We start from the raw sequence: 18,699 nt of genomic DNA, 5'->3' as shown, positions 1-18,699 counted from the left end.
GTGGTGTGGGAATTGCTGTCACCTGTGTCTATCCCAACCTTCTGCCAGGGGTTACTGTGCCTGTGTGAGCTGCTCCTCTGCACCCATGTGACATCAGGTGTATTAGTCTTGGAGTTTCTGAAGTGAATGGAGACAGGCCAATTAATTAGGTATAATGCCTAGCAGAAGCAGGGTGGAATGCTAGAGACAGTTGCTCAAACCATTCCCTCTGTGACCAACAGATGTTGACCATAGCAGGTGGAGGTGGTTCTGAATTCTGGGCTTCTGGAAAGGCATCCTGTAAACATCCTGGATGTATGAGAGGAGACTATAAGAGCAATTTTCATCCTAAATCATTGAAAGGAGGATTTTTTTACACTCATCCATCTTCCTGTGAATCTTCTAGTGCATTTTGAAGGCCTAACAAAGAAAGGGACTTAAGGTAAAAATAAATATGCTGGTGGCTGTGGGCTACTACTTGTGCAGTCCTTGGCCATCTTTGAGCATTAACCCTTCCTAAAAAATTATTGGAAGACAAACAATGCTAAGTTTGTTATGAACTTTACCAGCCTGGATGGATGAAGTTGGGAAGGATCACCCAGAACAGGAAAACGGGTTGCAGAGCTCTTGCATTCAGCACCTGACTGGTCCTGTAAGTTCTGTGTTGCCTACCTTCGCTGCCAGTGGAGAGAGGCAGTTCAGGTCCCTTCAAACAAGGCGAAGTTAAACCCAAGTGATGAGGGGTTGTGCTGAAGAGCATTTCTCAGGTTTGACAGGGATAAGTATGTCTGTGGGCTGTGCTGGCCCATCTGGGGGATGGTTGTGTTGTGCCCATCCAGCAAGCTGGGTCTTCAGCTTCCTAAGCCTAGAGCGTGTTGGGTTGCAGAGGGACATCTGTTTCTAAGGAGCCTGTTTAGAGGACAGAACAGTTGTCCGTCTGTCTGTTCTGTGCAGTAGCTTCAGACTGATGAGAAATGATTCAGGTTCCTTATGTCCTTATTGCTTTGGACTGAAACTTTTACATTTTCAAGGGAACAATTTGCCTCTGCATTTTCCTTGTTTCCAGTTAACTGTGCTCCTTCTAAAGCAGTGAGGATTAGCATCTTGGCTGCTTATGTACTTGTGCTTCAGAACCTCCTTCCTCCCTGACCTCAGTTAGTGTTACGCATTTCACACATCTCATTTCTGAAAGGAGGCTGTTGCATCTTTCAAAATTAGAAGAACTGGCAGTGTCTGCTGAAATCTTGTGGTGTTTTAGGTCAGCCATCAGTGATAGTAAGCTGATCTGTGGCAAATCTTTCACTCCCTCTCCCCAGGGTGCCTGCTCTGCCCTTTTTGTGCCAGTGGGGCTGATATGATCCAAATTAACTTTTGTCATTTGTTTGCATTGTCTGAGTTGTGAGAGGTCCTTGGGAGCCCCAGCATTAAATGTTTTCCTTTTTAAGACTTTGTGTTGCAGCAAGCATTACCTTTTCATTCTTGCTGGGATCAGATGCTGGGTTTTTTTCCATGCTAATGCGTGCTGCTGGGTATGAGTCCCATCATGGGAATTACATGGAGCTGCACAGTCAGCAGAGGAGCACTCATTATTTTGATGTCTGCTGCAAAATGGTGGCTCCTGCTCTAAATTACTTGGTCAGGTAATTGCTCACCTTCCAGGGTATTTTGCTTCCTCTGTATGAGGTCTCTTAACAGGCTAGGAAAGTACAAGGTGTTTTCTGGGCTAGATTGGGCCTGACTTCTGACCAGATCCTTTATGAAGGACAGTTTGGGTGGTGGTTAGGAGCAGAGATGTAAAATCCCAGCCTTGCTGCTGGCAAAGCAGTTGGATTGTTGCCGTTCTCTGAACTATGCTGCTGTGATAGCAGGTTTTCATATAAGCTTCATCTTTTCGGTGGCATGGCTGATGGCCATTCTTGAAGAAGGGATGCTGCTGCTCTTTCAGGAGCCTTTGGTCAGAAGGGCCAGAGGGCAGTGGCAGGTAATTGATTCACCTCTTCAGTAGGCAGCTGCTTTTCCTTGAAATGCTGTCTGGAAAGAGGTTTTACTGTTTTGCTCTTTGGCTGTTCAATACATCACTTTGGAGCCAGTTTATGCCAGAGAGCAGAGGGATAAAAGAGAATTTCATTAGCAGGGAACCAGCCATCCTGAGCAGGCTGTGCACCACTCACCATGGTCTCTTCCCTTGACCATGAGGACCAGGGATGGAACAGCAGGAGCTCTGGTTTGCAGTAGGAATCTCACTTTTAATGTGCTGCAGGACCCTTTCTGCTTCTTCAAAAATCTAAAAGCAACTGAAATGAGACTGCAGGGAAACTTAGCAGTTGAATCCAAGGCTGTGCATCTGCAGACCTTGCTGAGTTGTTGTGTACCCTTGCACGTTCCCAAACTGTTGCAAGGACTGAACCACTTGGTGCTCAGCTTGTACATTAAGCTGGGCCAGATCCAGGTGCAGGCAGTCTGAGAGTCTGAAAACGTGTGACAGATTGAGATTGTGGTTTGGTTACAGTCAGCTTTGAAAACATGGGTACCGGGGAAGGCAGAGAATCCTCTTTTTATGTACTGTTAATTGCAGTCTTTAACTGGAAATGAGGTGTCCTGGTGCAGCTCAGTTAGCCAGGACAGGCTAGATTGTGCCTGTCACTTAGGATAACACTTTCGCTGCTTGCTGCTGTTCACGAGGGTGTCTGTTTGGCTTCCCTTCACTCAGAGCAGGCCTAACTGTTTTTCTGGAGTCTTCTTTATATACTGGGTGACCAGCAAATATCTCATGTCTGTTGAATCTAATGAGATAGGCAGGGGAAGCTGGTATGAGGAGTCCCTTTACTGAGCATGGGCATGGGTTTTGTGACCCTATAAATTTGATCCTTAGCAAGTCTTATATGGGATTCTGGTTTCCTGCAAAATTTTAGTTACCCCTGAAATTATCTTTCAAAAACCCCCTTAAAACTCTTTATGGGCAAGAGCATAGCTAAGGTACCAGTTAAACCCCCAAACTTTCATCACTATGAAAGTCACAATAGCCCCCAGTACATGAATGGCATACAGATGACATCTGAGTAAATTAATGGATTTTTTTTCAAGTCCTACACCTGTTTCCTGGCTGGTTTTATTTGTGCCAGTGATGACCAAGTTGTGTACAGCTGTTAGCATCTCTCAGAATGCTCAGTGCTGTTGCTAGCAATGAAGAAGTGTTCTGAGTAAATACACTGAGGAAATTAGGGGAGATTATTTTCTCCCTGAGTGTAAGCACTATACCTAAAAGCCAGAGGCCCCAGGTAAAAGCAAAGCAATTGGTAGTTGTGTTCTGCACTTCTCTGGAAAGCAAAGAACTTTTCAACTTTTATCCACAGTGTTTTTGGTTGCTTGCAAAGGAACTGGAACTGTGCCCATGAGATTTTGAGGCTCTCAGGTGCCTGTTGAGGGCTGAGGGAGAGCAGGCATTGTGGGAGCCAGAGGGGCAGAGCAGGGAGCAGCCCTGGCCCCGTGTGGTTGTCTTGTCTCTCTTACGCTAGTAGACTTCTCATCGGGATGAATGTGCTCTGAAATATTTATTGCCCTGTTTAAATATTCATCGCTGCAAAGGCAGCACAGCCTGATGGCAGCAGCAGAGCCTCAAGGGACAGGGGCTGCAGCAGTCCCTGGCATTTCCTTTCAGTAATATGATAAAAATATACTAAAAAAAAATGAAATAAAGTAATGGGGCATTCCCCCACTGCAGGATTGGCAGGAGCAGTCAGCCGTGCGTCTCCGTGTTTCCTCTTCGTGCCAGGGACTTGTGTTTGCTCTCAGGCTCGAATGCTGGGGTGCTGCTCTTGGCTGCCAGATGCTAATGCTTTTTTTCCAGGCCTGTATCCTGGAGTGAGTGGCTTTGTTTAGCCTGACACTGTGTGCGTGAAAGGGGATGTACAGAAGGGCAGACTGACTAGCTGAAAGGGTCTGAGTTATGTGTAGCCTGTTCTCTTGTCTTTCTGTAGGTGTGAGCAGACAAACAGTGAGGAGGGGGGAAAAAGGACCTTTAATGCACTTGACTGTGGAAGGTGGATGTCTGCAGGGAATTATGGATGGGTAAATTTCCCAGGAACTCAAGCAGGGACATTTTAATGGAGCTGCAGATGCTGATAGGCGTGCCACCAAAATGAGATGCTCTTACGTCAATTTAGCTTTTAAGCTTTATCGATTTAGCTTTCATAAAACAGAACAGTTTAAAAGTGAGGCTACCAGTAATATGCAGCCATTTAATGTGAATATTTGGTATATTGCTGTCGTTAAACCCACACATTTTATGTGACCAAGGCATTGATGCAGTTGTTGAGGGAAAGCAGAGTGCTTCCAAAGATGCTGCTGAGCACGGGGCCTGGAGGCATTAACTACGTCCAGCCCAGGAGAAGCCATCTGAAAGGTGGTCAGATGTGCTGCTGACCTCAAGCTTCACCTTTGAGCCCTGCAGGTGGCCTGTCTAGGGGGAGAGGCTTGTGGTGGTTTGTGATTACTGCAGGAATTTGGTAAACTTGTGTTAGCTGGAAGGCCTGGTGGAAAGAGGTTTTAAAAGGATTTTTATAACAATGGGGAGATCTTTCCTGAGATACTCGACATTCACTGTGTATAAACCCCCTTCATGCTGGCTTACATGGGGACACTCCAAGAGTTAAAAATAAGCAAAGCAGATAGTGGCAATAACATATGCTAAATGTCCATGTAACCTCATGTTCTGGGATGAAGTGGCTTTCAGGTGCATTTTCAAGTTGCGCTTAATGTAGCGTAACTGCGGGCTGCTGCGAGAAGAATAGTCCCCTTCGTCTCCCTGCCCTGGCCATATGTTCAGCCTCCTCACGCTTTGGGCATCGTGCTCAGGCAGATAGAAAGCGAGACAGTTCAGTTTATGCCCAAACAGACAACTATTGTTTGAATTAATTTTCTGGCTGTGGCTGTGGCATGACTGGATCTCGCAACAGCTGGGGAGGAAAGCAGAGCCACTGCTGCTCAGGCCAGTTTGTAGCTTATCATATTAAGTAGTACATGAACCTATACTTCTCAGTAGCTTGTCCCTCTCCATAAGGTGAAGTTGTTTTAGTTATAAATGGGTCTGCTGCTTAGTTTAATCTGCTTTAATTTATGTGCATCGACTTTCACCAGCTCTTCTTAGCTTTCCAGAGCGTCGTCCTATAGATCTGGCTTAGATCCTCCCTTCTGGCTGTATGTGCATTGTGGGCAATTACGTGTCACTCAGGTAGCTCTCTTTTGAATGGCAATGTTTTCAGCATGAAAGCATGGAGAGGTGGAAAGGACTCAGTCCTCACTGGCTGACTTAATGACTGTCACTTAGAAATCAGTAAACAAAATGAAATGGGGTCTTTGACTAGAGCTGCATTTATCAGACTCAGCTTCTGGCTATTGGTTTTCTTGATGTCTTTGTTCATTAGATTAAATATTATTAGTGCTTAATATTTTTTCCCCTCCCTTACCATTAATATACTGCCACAAAATAATCAGTTGCTACTTAATTTTTTTTGGTGGCAATTATAGGCAAAATAGAGTGGACTTTCCAAGTCTTTCAGTGTGCAGCCATGTGAGTTTTTCCAATCTTGTGGTCAATTTTTTAATCAGTTCCATGGCTCTTTCCTATTCCCTTTTGAATTTTTCAATTCCCTTTTTAAAATTCCTATGTGGAACCAGGTATCTTATTTTTCAGCTGAGTGAGGCCAGGTACCACAGTAGTAATGCTTCCTGCATCCTACTTGTTGGTATTGTATCTGCACAACAGTGGCTACTCTTTGTACCAGGCTGCCACGCTGGTGAAATGCTTCTCCATGACCCTCTGCTCCTTTCCAGAACCTCTGCTTTCCAAGACTCGTAGTGGAGGCTTCCTTGAAAATGGAAAATTTCTCTTGGAAGAAGTGAGTGGTGGGAGATAGGAGAATGCACTGCGAGAATGGAAAGTAACTATGGGAAGAAATCTTCGTTTTTAAACCATCACATTTCTGTTCTCGAGCATGTGCCAAGTCAGTTGCAGATTTCCTCTGTCCTGCACCCTGAGGAGCAGCTCGATACAGCATTGTTGCTGTGTTACTCACTTCTGGCACTTGACTCCCAGATGAGTCCCATTTGCCTCGGTTGGGACTGCGTGCATCTCATCCCCTCTCTGCTGTACTGAATTCTGACTGTACCCAAGATAAGCCAGTGGCTGAAAGTGTGATGGAGCTGAGATGGTTAGCTGCTTGCATTCAGAAAAAGAGCCCCAGGAGGAGCTCTGGTTTTGTGTTTAAGTATGCTGTGTGTGTCTCGTCCCCCACCTTTGCTCCATAGTCACGTCCAAGCGCACGGCTCCTCGCTATGGTTTCTGCCAGCTCTGCAGTTCTTCCTGAGGCATTCAGCACTCTCCAATTGATTCCAGATGTGCTCTTCCCTTCCCAACTCTTTGTCCTGCACTGGCTGTGGAGGCAGGGCTGCTTTTTCCCTGTGATGTGCTGGCATGCAGGAGGATTTTCCTGCTGGCCGTTGAAATGGGAGGAATTGAAGGGGCCTGTGTATGTGCTGTGCAAGTGAAGCTGCCTGATGGGACTTCGGGGTTTGTCTATCCCTTGGGAGACAAGTCAGCTCAGAGCCGCACCTCTGCCCTGCTCGGTACTGTCTTCAGCTCATTCCCCTCACAGCAGGGGAGAGAGGGATGGGGAAGTCTGATGCAAAAAGTGGTCTTCCAAATCTTTCCTACAGGAGCTCTGGGTATATAGCTAGATCTGGAAGAGTCTATTACAGATAGCTGCACCACATGGTAACAGCTTTGAAAAATTCCTGTGACTAAAGTAGATATAAATCTTTGTTGGGGCTGAATGAGCTTCATGAGGATTTAAACATTCAGGAAGGCAGTTTGAATTCTTGAGGCTGTAGGAATAACTTGCCACGCTCTTTCAGATTTGATGATGTGCTTGCAGGTACTGCGTGATAGTCCAGTCACAGGGTAGGGATATGGGATTAAAAATTCTTTATCACTCCAGCTCAGGTACTTGTCTGGGGTTGGAGAAGCAGATACTGGTTTTTAGAAATGTGAGAGAGAGAGCAAGCTACTGTCTTCCTTGAAACAAAGCTGTCTGATGTGAGTAACCTGATTGCAGAATTAGCTCAGCTGACAGTAGCTGTGACACTACCCTGACAACCTGGTCAAGAGTTGCCATGGCACAAGGTGAGCTTTTCTTCCCTATTTCCATGTTCTGCAGCACTTCTTTAACTGAGCAGGCCAGGACCCACTCATTAGCAGTCAGGAGTAAGGCAGAAAACCGACACAGACGGGTCCTCTGTCTTGTACACGAGCGGCTGGGCACCCTGATGCAACCCTGAACCCCTCCTGAAAGAGTAGTTACCACAATCCTTCCCCACCACTGGCCTCTCTTTCCTGCTGCCTCCCTGCATGAGGAGCTACAGTCTTGCAACTGTGAGTGTGATTGGTTTGCTAATCCACTGAAAAGCTAATCGTGGTTAGCTTGTATTAAATGTACGTGACACATCTGCATCACACTGCTGCTTAGCTGGGATTCATTTGAATTCTGGTCCAAAAAAAGAAATTTAACCCTCTTCTCCTGAGAGTAAAAGTAATCTTCCTTGTGTGGGAGATGCTTCTGCCACTCTGGGTGCCTGCTGGATTAACGTATGGCTGGATTTGTAGTATTCTGGGGCTTAATATTCGTACTGATTTGTTGAAAGCTGGATGTCTTGCGGAATTGTTGGTTTTTTTTTTTTCCAAGAATGTTTGACTATGAATGTGAAGTGGAAAATATTCACTTGGAATATTGCAGGGATGGGAAGAACACAGCCAGGGTAGGTGTTAAAGGACCGAGCTGGAACAAAAAAAGAACTTGAGCCTTTCTCTTAACTTGCTGGCTTGCTTTGCTGCTCAGGGCATATCCATCCTGATGACTTTTCCCTTTTTTCCACACCCCCACCCCCTTCTTAATAATTCTCAGAGGTAGTTTCATTCCTAATATGGAATGGAAACAGATGTTGAGACCTCAGTGTCGTCTCTTGAAGCACAATTCTCTCTTTCTAATCAACCCCAGAGAGCGTGAATTGATTGAAAGCATTTGTTGGGACGCTTTTGTGCCAGTAACGTTTGACTGCTGGGGTTTGGTGGTGGGTTGTTTTTCTTTAATGGGGAGTGATGTAGACTTCAGGAGCAGAAAATGAGGGCTTTTAAAAAATCCAAAAGGTACGTTTCAGGTCGGTAAGTAGATGTGGCTCTGGGCCTTACTAATGTTGCGTAACCAAAGCTTTGGCTCCGTCCAACAGGAAGCCTCTTTGCAGGTTGCCCAGAGGCTTCTTAATTAAGCGTGTACACATTCAGCACCAAGAGCCTCTGTTAGTGCTTTGGGATAGAGCAAAAGTTGACCATTAGTGACAATAATGACAGCGTGGGGATGAGTGAGTGCTTCCTGTGTGTGAGGGTAAGATAAGGCTGTAATTTTCTTTCATCCTTTCCTGCAGAAGAGGGGCTTGAACTTCTTCTCCATAAAGTTCTTCAATGCACTTAAAGAAAAAAACCAAGGGGGAAGAAAAGCCAGCTGTTTTATTTTACAGCACAGTTTTCAGTGGCCTGTAATGATAGAGTGTATATTGGAAGATAACGTGGGTCTTCCCTTGCTTTACATATCTAGAAGAAAGAAGAGCAAGATTAGATAATCTAGTGCAAGCTTGCACCAGGAAGTTGAAGAGAACATGCCTTTAAATGGTTAGCTAGGTGTAACTTGAGTGCAGGCATCTCTTTTTTTTTTCCTTGGTGGAAAAATAGCATGTTTAGGCTTAAGTTAACCCAGAATAAAAAGCTTTCCTACAATTGCTACAGCTGATTTAAAGAATGGGTACATACACATTTTCCTTTGTTTTAACAAAACTAGCATGAAACTCCATCAAACTTTTGCAAGGCTCCTTATAGATAGAGCACTGCTTTGGGGAAGATCCAGGAGGAATTGCTCTTGTTGCCTGTGGCAGTAGAGTCAAAATCTAGCATCCTTTTCTGTTACCTCCATATGTCATAGGTCAAACAAAGATCAAGCTCCAGATGTGCAGATGGAAATACAAAACATTTGTTACCCGTGATTCTCTTTAAGGTGTTTTTGTTATCAACCCACAGCAAGAAGGAGAGAGGTGATTTTGTCAGTCTGGGTTGCCAGACAAACGTTCCAATCTTGCTCTCTGGAGTAACAGAAATGCCTTTGTAGTGTGAACTGTGTGTGCCAGATTAGGGGTGTCAGATTAGGGTCATGTACCCCTCTGAATCCAGGTACAAGTTTGTACAAAGGTGAAGAATACAAGATGGCTATATCCTTTGTTTCTATCCTTCTCACCTCTGAACTTCCTTTCTGTAGGCATTCTATGCACTGTTCAGAAACTAATCCATTGCAGGAAGCATTACTACTGCATTTTGGGGTGAAGAACTTGTATGATTTTCCTGGGCAGCTGTGGGGTACACATGGCTGAGTCACTGTTTTGGCACGATTGGGGATTTGGATAGCCGTCACTTCACCACTCCATGCATCACTGTGCCTTGTGTTTGGCAAAGTGACCTTCATGGTCTTCATGACCTTAAAGAGCAAAAGCACTATTTTTAAAATCAAGGCTTAGGTCCATGTGCTGTGAGAGCTACTGCTGTAGGTTGGGGTTTATCTCTGATGTAATGCCCTAGCCTGTGGTTTTTCTGGAAGGGATAATGCTTGAGTGTCTGGTGGGTCTTGAAGCATCCCTCATGGTGCTTTGTATCCATTCCCATTTGTGAAGAACTTGCTTGGTGATAAGTTATCAGCAGGCAAATTGTGGAATTGCCTGGGGAGAGGGTTAGTGCATGCCAGAGACTGCAGCCCCCCAACAGCCTGAGCTCATCCAAGTGCTGGTGCCCCTGGCCCTTGCCTCCCCAGCTTCTCCACCCCCTCTTCTTTTCAGCTCCAGTCTCCTCCAACTCTTTGCCAAGCTGTTTCAACACTCTTAACTGGGAACAAAACTAACCTGACAATAAAAAGCAAGATGGTGTTGTGTGGTGATGAGTTTTTTTGTTTGGTTGGTTTTTTTTCCTGGGGTATGTGCTGAAATGGCTCATTGGAGGGTGGATGAAGTGCTGTAGCTGGGAGGGAAGACAGGGCAGGAGTGCGCAGGTGGAGATGTGACTGTGACATCTGTGGCCTGAGTTCCCATCAAGGGGGGAGGCTGTCTTGGAAGGGGCTGGGAAGGGGAGCCGGCTGCAGCAACCTTAATTTGTGTTTAGCTGTGAGAAGCAGGGTGAAAAACCCTCCAGCCGGTGTTCCTTATTATTGTTCTTTTGTTCCTGGACAGCAGTGGTGTGTGGTAGGCCCTTTCTCTCTTGTCTGTGTTACAGCCAGAGGGCAGTGCTTGGCCTCTTCTGCCAGAGCCATGTGTTGCTTTTACCTCCCTGGCAGGAGGCTGTGACTTTGCGGTCCTGCATCCCCCGCCTCGCTCACAAGGGTCCCTTTCATGGGGAGAGCTGAGGGCAGGCAGCAGCTCCAGGTGGAATGGTTGTGCCAGGCTCTTCAGATCTGAGCTACAAACAGTGTTGCTGTTTACGAAAGGGATTAGGTTAGCACAGAGAACAAACAGTCGTAGCCTGTAACACACTGGTCTTCACAAATGGGTTAATTGCCTCCATCAGCTGCGAGTTAGTTGCTTCAAGGTTTCATAAAATGGGTTCACTGAATCTATAGCTATTGGAAGCCCTATTCCACTAACAGGCTCTATAGTCACATCTGTCTCAGAGACTTGGGGATCACCAAAGTTGAAAAGTATGTTTAAGAGCTTACTTGAAGCTTACATGCTGTAGCATTTCTCTGCACCTTTCTCTGATGCCTACGACTTGCAGTAGGGGTATGGACAAACCAGACCATTTACCTTGTGGCAGTTTGCACGGGAATGGCTCTACAGAGATTGTACTTGTTTAGCTTTACCAGGTTTATAACGTGCAGTTGGTAAGACATACTTAAATATCTATGCATGCTATGGCATACCAATAAAGGAGAGATCTGGAGCTGCACTGCTTTAAGGCTCCTTTCGCATCCCTGTAATTACATCAGTTTTTCTAATGAGCAAAACAAAACCAACCCATCACAAAGCAGACTGATCTTTGACAGTTTTATGGAAGTAGGAGGCCTTTGTGTGTGTTTCTGGTGTTTGCTCTTGGCGCTGCAGTGCCGTGATCTTGGATCACCACCTGCTGTCTGTTGAAAGAATTCATCCTATGTCACGTTTGCTGAACCACATTGCTGCTTGTTGAGATGTGGTCCCCAGCTCCCACCCATCTACAAGGTATGGTTTGCTGTTGTTACTTACTGTTTCTCTGCTTAGCTTGGAGCTACAAAGTTTCTTAATTAAAGCTGTGTAAGCTCTTAGAAGTGTTTCTCCATTAGATTTTTTTTTTTGTTGTTGTTTGTTTGTTTCCCCCCCCCCACTGTTTTGTTTTGTAAGTAAAATTGGGATAGGTTTGTACTGAGCTGTGTAGGCAAACCCCTGACTTGAGAAAGTGGGTCCTTGGGAAGACGTGACTGGACCCTTGCAGTGCTGGGGAAAGGGGCCGGGAAGGGGAGGCCAGACAGATATCTCATACCCTTCATGTACCCTGGAGGCTTGGGTGCTGATGAATGAGATGTCAACATTTTACAAGAGGGGACCTGCTTTGAATTCCTGCCTGATGTGGATGAGTGACTTCTTTGGTAGCAGTGCAGCTATAGGTTAATGTACATTATAGTGAGGTTCTTTCCTGTTTATTAAGGCACGTGTTAATTATACCGAGCTCCAGTTTCCCTGAACAGCCTTTCCCAGTTCTAGCCTGTGATGGCAGTTACTGTAGTCACTGTATGGCAATACAGACTCATGGAGGAATCAGTTAACCTGGGACTGCCAAAATGATTCCTGCAGCCAAATGTGTCTCAAGCTCTTCTCCTCGATTCTGACAGCCACCCTGGATTGTGGCTGAGAGCAGTGTCTGTCTGTTCCTGAGCATTAGTTAAGATTTACTTCATGCCATCACACAAGTTGAGGATGGTAATAGTTTCTATGGAGGGCTGCAGCCTTGCTTTTCCCAGTCCTGTGATGGTGTCCTTGCATGTGTCTGAGGATGGTGACTACTCTTGGATGCGTCCATCTCAGTCTGTTGTTGCATTTGAGTCAACTTTTAAGAGCTAAAATAGGCAGGACTGGCAGTGCAGTGAGGTACATTGTCCAGATGGGATAGACAAAATACTTTCAGTTCCATCTCTCCTATGTATGTACCATTACCAAGAAGGCTGGGCCTTTCTCCATGTTCTTTGTACCTCCTGAGAGCAGGGAAGAGGAGCACCTCTTGACTGCAGCATTTTCCCTGGTACATTAGAAGTAAGGGAAGGAGTTCAGGTGCTGTGTTTGAAGATAAGTAGGATTCCACACCCCCCCTTCCCCCCCCATGTTCTTGAAAATATGAAGTGTTGTGTAAATGTTGAAATTGGGTAGAATAACAGAAGAGGTAGAATCTCCTCTGGGTTTGCAGGATATCAGTATGCTGTGAAACCTGCAGAGATCTCATCAGGAGTCCTTTTCTGTAGACACTAGCGGAAGCAGAAAAAAAGTAATACCAAAGCATCAAAGGAAATTAAAATTACACCCACCCCCAAAGGAAAAAAAAAATCAGATGGGAAATGTGAACATAATCATATCAGGAGAAAAATAATTTGAGATCCAGATGCTCTGTGGAATGATGAAACCTGGACAAGCGTCATGGTGATAAATCTACAGATAACCTGAGACATGAAATTAAGGCTGCATTTCCATTAAAAGAAAGGATTTTGCATGGTAGTGTGATTAGGGGGAAGGAAAAAAGTTACAATGGTGTGAAAAAAATAATTTTGTTCTGCCCCAGAAATCCCTTATTTGAAAAATCTTGGGAAGGTCAGAGGGAGGTAATAAATTAAGTTACCGGCTGGTTTGCCTCGCAAGATGCGATTAAGCTCAAAATAAATATGCATCGTCAAAGTGCCACGAGCAACAGAAAAGAGAGCGAGGGGTTTTCATCCTTCAGACATTTGTTGATGATTGAAGAAGGGATAGAAAATATTTAAAAGGTTGAAATGCATTTAAACTGATAGGGACAGTGTTAACTGAGAAGGTAAAAATCTTGAACATAAGATTACGTAAGGTTTGTGGGCTGGCGTTGCAAGCAGTGTAAGAGTGAGCTTAAAGTCGTTTGGGGAGCAGCCCTGCGCCGTTGAGAGGATGGCAGAAGTATGTTTTGTTTGTGGCTAATTAGCATTCCCTTCCTCCTATTTGGGGTGCTGCTGGCTTGTAAATCTAGTTTGTTATAAGAAAATGGGAGATACTTTCTGCTGCTGCATCTTTCCTGGGCTGACTGTACCAAATATTTCCCCCCCCCCTTTGTTTAAAATCAGTTTCCTTGTTGCTTCCTGCTTTTAAACATAAGGGCAGACAACATGGGCTGTATGGCAGCACACAGACATTTTGATATAATTATAATATTGTAAGCAAGAGAGCTTGAAAGGGAGGCAGGATGCAAACAGAATGGAAGACCATGACAGGATGGTCCAAATAGGTGAGCAGCAGGGTTGCTGGTACCTGGTTTGCAGCCATCATTCAGCCTCCCCCTCCTCCTGTAAAACTTGCCCTGCAGAGCTTTGATAGCTTAGGTCAAGTTAGAAGCTCTCTGTTTGGAAGATGAGAATGGCAGAAGAGTGAGTAGAAGCAGAGGGCTGGTGGAACTGCTGTCCTTTTGTACAGGGGAACTGTGTCCTGCTTTTGGAGTGCGTACTCAGTGTGTGAAAAACCTCTGCAGAACTGCCAGCACGCAACGCAGGTCTGCAGTGGCTTGGAACTGAGCACTGGCCATGGCTGGCATGCTTGCCTGAGTTTTCCTTTCTCAGATAAGACTGCAGAGTTTTGTGTTTCTGCAGGCAGCGAGGCTTTGCAGCAGCTGGACTTTAGTTAATGAAACTGCCCATTCGGTGCGGGCCAAGGCTGCAGCTCTGCTCCACTAAGTGGTATTGAATGCCCTTCTCTCTCCTCCCCAGCTGCAGGAGCCTGTGGCCACGTGGCCCCCAGGGGAGGCAGACCAGATAGACTAATGTCAGAGCAAATTTGGGATTCAGCCAGTGTCTGAATGACCCGCTGCTGGCTGGAGGTGCACTGCATTTATCATTGTTTCCTTCCCCCGGAAGGGAAAGCTGCAGGTAGGCTGATAAAGGCACTGACAGATTTGTCCGGCTGCACTGGAGGTCCATCAGCCCCTGCATGCTCCCTGCTGAAAGGCTGCTTGGTAATTCCCACTCTGCCTCTCCTGTCCACGGGATAAGGTCTGCTGCTTTTTTATGCCATTGATTTAAGCATGCTGGTATCAGAATAGACTCGAGCACCTCTGGGCTTTGTGGGGGAGGACCCAGGGCTGGAACGGCAGCCAAAATTTAAAATCAGGATTAGTCTGTTGACATGCACATAAATCAAACAGCTCTCCTATCATAAATCTTTCCTGTGGGCTTTTTTTCTGCTGTGTCTGTGGAAGCAGTAAGGAGCAGTGCAGCAGCCTGGGTTTCCCAGGGTTGGGTTTCAATGTCAAGGCTATTCTCCTTCGCCCCAGGTGGCTGAATGCTGCTCCCAGCTCCCCACTTGGTGAGATCTCTGCAGGGCTGCATACTTCTGTGTTTGCTTTGGGTGGTTTTCAAGCATGGTGGGGTAGGGGTTTTGCTGTCTTTTGGGGATATCTTTTTGCATGGTTAGCTGGCTGTTTCTGAGTCATCTGGTTGGTGTCAACTGCATGTAAGGCAGTGCTAAAAGCTGCTAAAAAGGCCTCTGTCCTCTTGTAGAGGTCTCTGTGGGATACTCTAAGATGAGGGAGGAGTGGGTAATTAATGCCTTGTGTGATGGCAGTGATGCTCAGAACCAGAGAGGGCGAGAGTACTGCATATTTGTGTTCTCAACTCTGGTCCACAATTCTTCAGAGTCTTCTGCAGAGTCAGTGAAAGCAAATGGGATATTCTAATGACTGGTACCTGAACACTTGTGCTCTGTACCCAGTGCTGCTGGAGCAAAGGAAGGGGCTGCTGCACAGATGAGTTTTAAAATGAGTACTACCTTTCTCTTGCTGTAGCACAGCAGAGTCTGCTCTGAGCCACATGATAAGTATGCTTGCTTGTGAGCAGAGCCATTTTCCAGCTCCAGAATTTGTTCTTCATATGCCACCCAGTAAAGAAAAAGTTGCACGAAAAAAGATTTAAGACAACAGTGTGATGGCTCAGAGATGTGAGGCATGCTCATTTTCACAGAGAAGAAAATAGAAGAGTGCACTCTTACGGTGGCTGAGGGAGGGCTATTGGCATGAAGGTGTGTATCATTTCTTCACCTGATGTTTTCTATAATATAAAACTGTTTTCTCCTTTTCCCTTTCTTCAGGGTAACCAGGAGCCAGCAGCAACTCCTGATGCAATGGTGCAGCCATTCACCACAATCCCATTTCCGCCACCCCCACAGAACGGGATTCCCGCAGAGTATGGGGTGCCACACACTCAGGACTATGCAGGCCAGACCAGCGAGCACAATCTGACGCTCTACGGCAGCACGCAGCCGCATGGAGAGCAGAGCACGAACACGGCCAGCACTCAGAACGGATCTCTTGCAGTAAGTGCAGAAGGATGCAGAGCAGAAGAGCAAGGTGGTGCTCTGGGGAGAAGCAGCTATTGATTAGATTGCTGGCTGCTTAAGTATGCAGCAAATCAGTGTCAGGCTTGAAAAGGAGAGAATTACGACCAAAACACTAGATTCTTTAAGCATGCTCTCCTCTGAAATGGGTGGCTGCAAAGAGCAGTGATACTTGACTTCATGGCTTTTTTTACCATGGTGGCATTGTCTGTAGACAGTCCTTTGCAAAAGTGTTAATTACCTTGTGTTAATCGATGGGCAATTCAAACGAATGTGATGGAGGCAAATTCTGGAAGGTTGATGGTACAAAGGATTAGGGGTGAACACTTTAGTTGTAGGGTGCATTTTAGGTATAATCCCAACGTGGTTTTGTCTACAGGAATCTAGCAAACTACAAAAATACTTTATTTTTTCTTTTTTCCTGACTACCTGGAGATGGTGAGGAGCTTCAGGGCTGAAGGTGGTGAAGGACCTCTCAGTTATGGGGCATCTATTTGACAATCAAAGATTTTTTTTCACCTTCTTATGTATGTGTTTTTTTGTTCTTCCCATGGCCTGGAACTGGCACTGGGCAACATGCTGGCAGATTATCCCAGGAAAAGCTTTATCCACCCCTTAAGCCACTTGTTAAGACTTAACTTCCTAATAAAGAGCCTTATGGTGAGAGCCTTCAGTGCTCAGGGGCGGATTTAATCTGTTAATGCTTTCAGTTTTACTTGTAGTTGGGTGTTTGGCTCATGGAGATTATTTTTTCCCCTGTAAGTGCTGAGTAAATTCAGAGCCAACGATTGGAAGAACTGATAGTGCCAGTTTGTGTGCATGGTGCCTGGCATGTGCCTCTGCTCCTTCTGCAATGGGCAGTGGCTGCATGGTTGACACCACTGGTTATGACTGTGATAAAATACCTTAGAATTCATCCTGGGAATGGCACAACTTCAACATCTTGAAGAAGAAAAAGAGGACAAACTCTGTGAAGTGCATTGACAAAGGAAGAGGACCTTCATGTGCCTTACTCAGCAAATACAAATGTAGATGAGATCAGGCTGGAAATAAAACTTAGAGCTGCTGCGCTCTGCAGAAACGCAAGTCATCATTTTAGCACCAGATTGTCCAATGTCATTCCAACCCATAAGATCTGGGCTGCCAGTCTACAACAGACAGCTACCTCAAGCCCTGCCAGTTGGATGGGAAAGCTGAAAACAGTAAAAAAGAAAAAAAGGGCAGCAGCACTGTGGCTTTCCCCATGTATTTTTTTGCTGTTCCCATCCTTGCCCAGAGCTTAAGAGTGTTTCTTTTTAATGGAAATGATGCGAGCCTTGACCTTGGATGTAAGCTCTTGCCAACCCTCCTGCTCCTCTTCCATATTAGGAGCCATCTCCATGGCACTGCAGGGCCAGGCTCTGTGTTTCATCAACTAATGCTGACTCCGAGGAGCCCACAGTGCATGGGAAGGCTGGGTAGCCTGTGAGGAGGTACTGGGAGCCCATCTGTGGGGGAGGGAGCGTTGCTGGGAGCCTGCTGGGAGGCCGCATTGTTGCCAGGAGGCTGCAGAGGGAGCCTGACTGGCTGGGGTTACCCAAGAAACGGGCTGAATAACATGTAACACTTCCACTGGCTGTTGGAAACAGGTGGGCAGGCTTGGTCTGACCATTTAAGGTGGTTAAAGATGCCTGAGCTGAGGATGCAGTGTCGGGCTCACAAATTGTAGCTAGCCAATAGGGAGTAAGGGCATAGATGAGCCTGTGCTGCTGCTGCTATGGCTGGGACTGATCAAACCCAGAGGATCCCAGATGGTGACACATGAAGAAATCCAGGAGGAGAGGAAATATGCCTCAGCCAAGCACCTTTCACATGCACAAGGTCCGGGATCTTCTGAGTCCCTTTATCCTTATGTCTAGGATTCCTTCTGTATGAAGTTATTTTTATTCTTTGGGTTGTCTTGAGATGTAATTGCTTGTAACTTTTCTCTTTAGTACACTGATTAATGATGTAGGAGCTAAGGGATGGAAGAAAGCTCAGTAACTGCTCAAGGTAAAGAGCATTATTAAAATGCAGCAGAACGGGCTGGTTAGTTCACCTTGAACATCTCCAGCTAACGTCAAGCATCTTGTCCATCACATAGGCTGGTTGTTATTCATTTGACATAGGTGTTCAGTCCATGTGGACTAGGCTGCTGTGGTTTACAGCATCTTTTCCTTTCACTGTTTTGTTGCCTTGCTCAAAGAACAGCGCTGACTTTAATAGAGCAGAAAGTCATCACAGGTGATCTGTGCTCCTTCTCTCCATTACTGCGATTGACAAGTGCAGCTGCTGCCGTGTGTGAAGGTGATACCCCAAACTGAACAGCTGGTGCATTTTTCAGCTACTGCCTTGAAGCCTGTGCTCCCATGGGATGATTCAGAAATTCCTTCAGCCAAACAGATAAGGTCTCTCCTTGCTTTTAAGAGCAGAGCTTGTGCTTGGTCCAACTGGCAGGACACAGTGAGGTAGTGAGAGGTATGCTCAGATGATGGGGCTTTCCTGCTCTTTACTACTGTTAGCTTTTAGGATAATTACAAAAGTAACAGAGGCTATGGTCCCTCATGGAAAGGGGAGTTTCATCTCACTGGGAAGATGTTATGCAGCAGTGTGGTGGGGTCTGTAGTGCAGTCCCTGATACACTGGGTGGGAGGAGTGTCTTTTATAGAAACTTGGCATATTCTGGCAGGCAAGTCAGATTGAATAATCGATTTGAGATTAGTGGTGATGTCTGAGCTAATAGACAGTGGTTGGGAAGCCTGAGGTCAAACACTGGCAGTGAATTTAAGTAAAATAAACTTTGAGAGTCAAAGTCCATGCCTTTCTGCAGAGCCTAAAAGCTGTGAGCAGAGGGTAATGACTGGATGGTGTCATCAGCTAAGGACGAACTTGGTTCTGGTGGTGTGAGTGTAGTGGAAAGCATTCAAAGCTCTCAGCTCAAAGCACGGAAGAGAAACTGGCACAATAGGTGGTGTAATACAAATGGCTTAATATTCTGGAATCTTTATTTTAGGATCAAGCCTCATCTGTGGGGCT

The 18,699-nt window shown here is 45.8% G+C and overlaps 1 protein-coding gene across 1 annotated transcript in view; it reads left to right on the top strand.

Annotated features, from left to right (window-relative positions):
* RBFOX2 (RNA binding fox-1 homolog 2) overlaps positions 1-18,699 on the top strand; it is a 178,909-nt gene that overhangs the window by 102,048 nt on the left and 58,162 nt on the right. The window contains 1 exon segment of the mRNA XM_068142353.1: positions 15,400-15,624. Coding sequence (XP_067998454.1) covers positions 15,400-15,624 — 225 coding nt within the window.

The sequence above is a fragment of the Melanerpes formicivorus genome, unplaced genomic scaffold (assembly GCF_026170545.1).
Source record: "Melanerpes formicivorus ecotype bairdi unplaced genomic scaffold, bMelFor1.0.p_v2 SCAF_8, whole genome shotgun sequence".
Lineage (NCBI taxonomy): Eukaryota > Metazoa > Chordata > Aves > Piciformes > Picidae > Melanerpes > Melanerpes formicivorus.
This window is presented reverse-complemented; position numbering and strand designations above follow the sequence as displayed.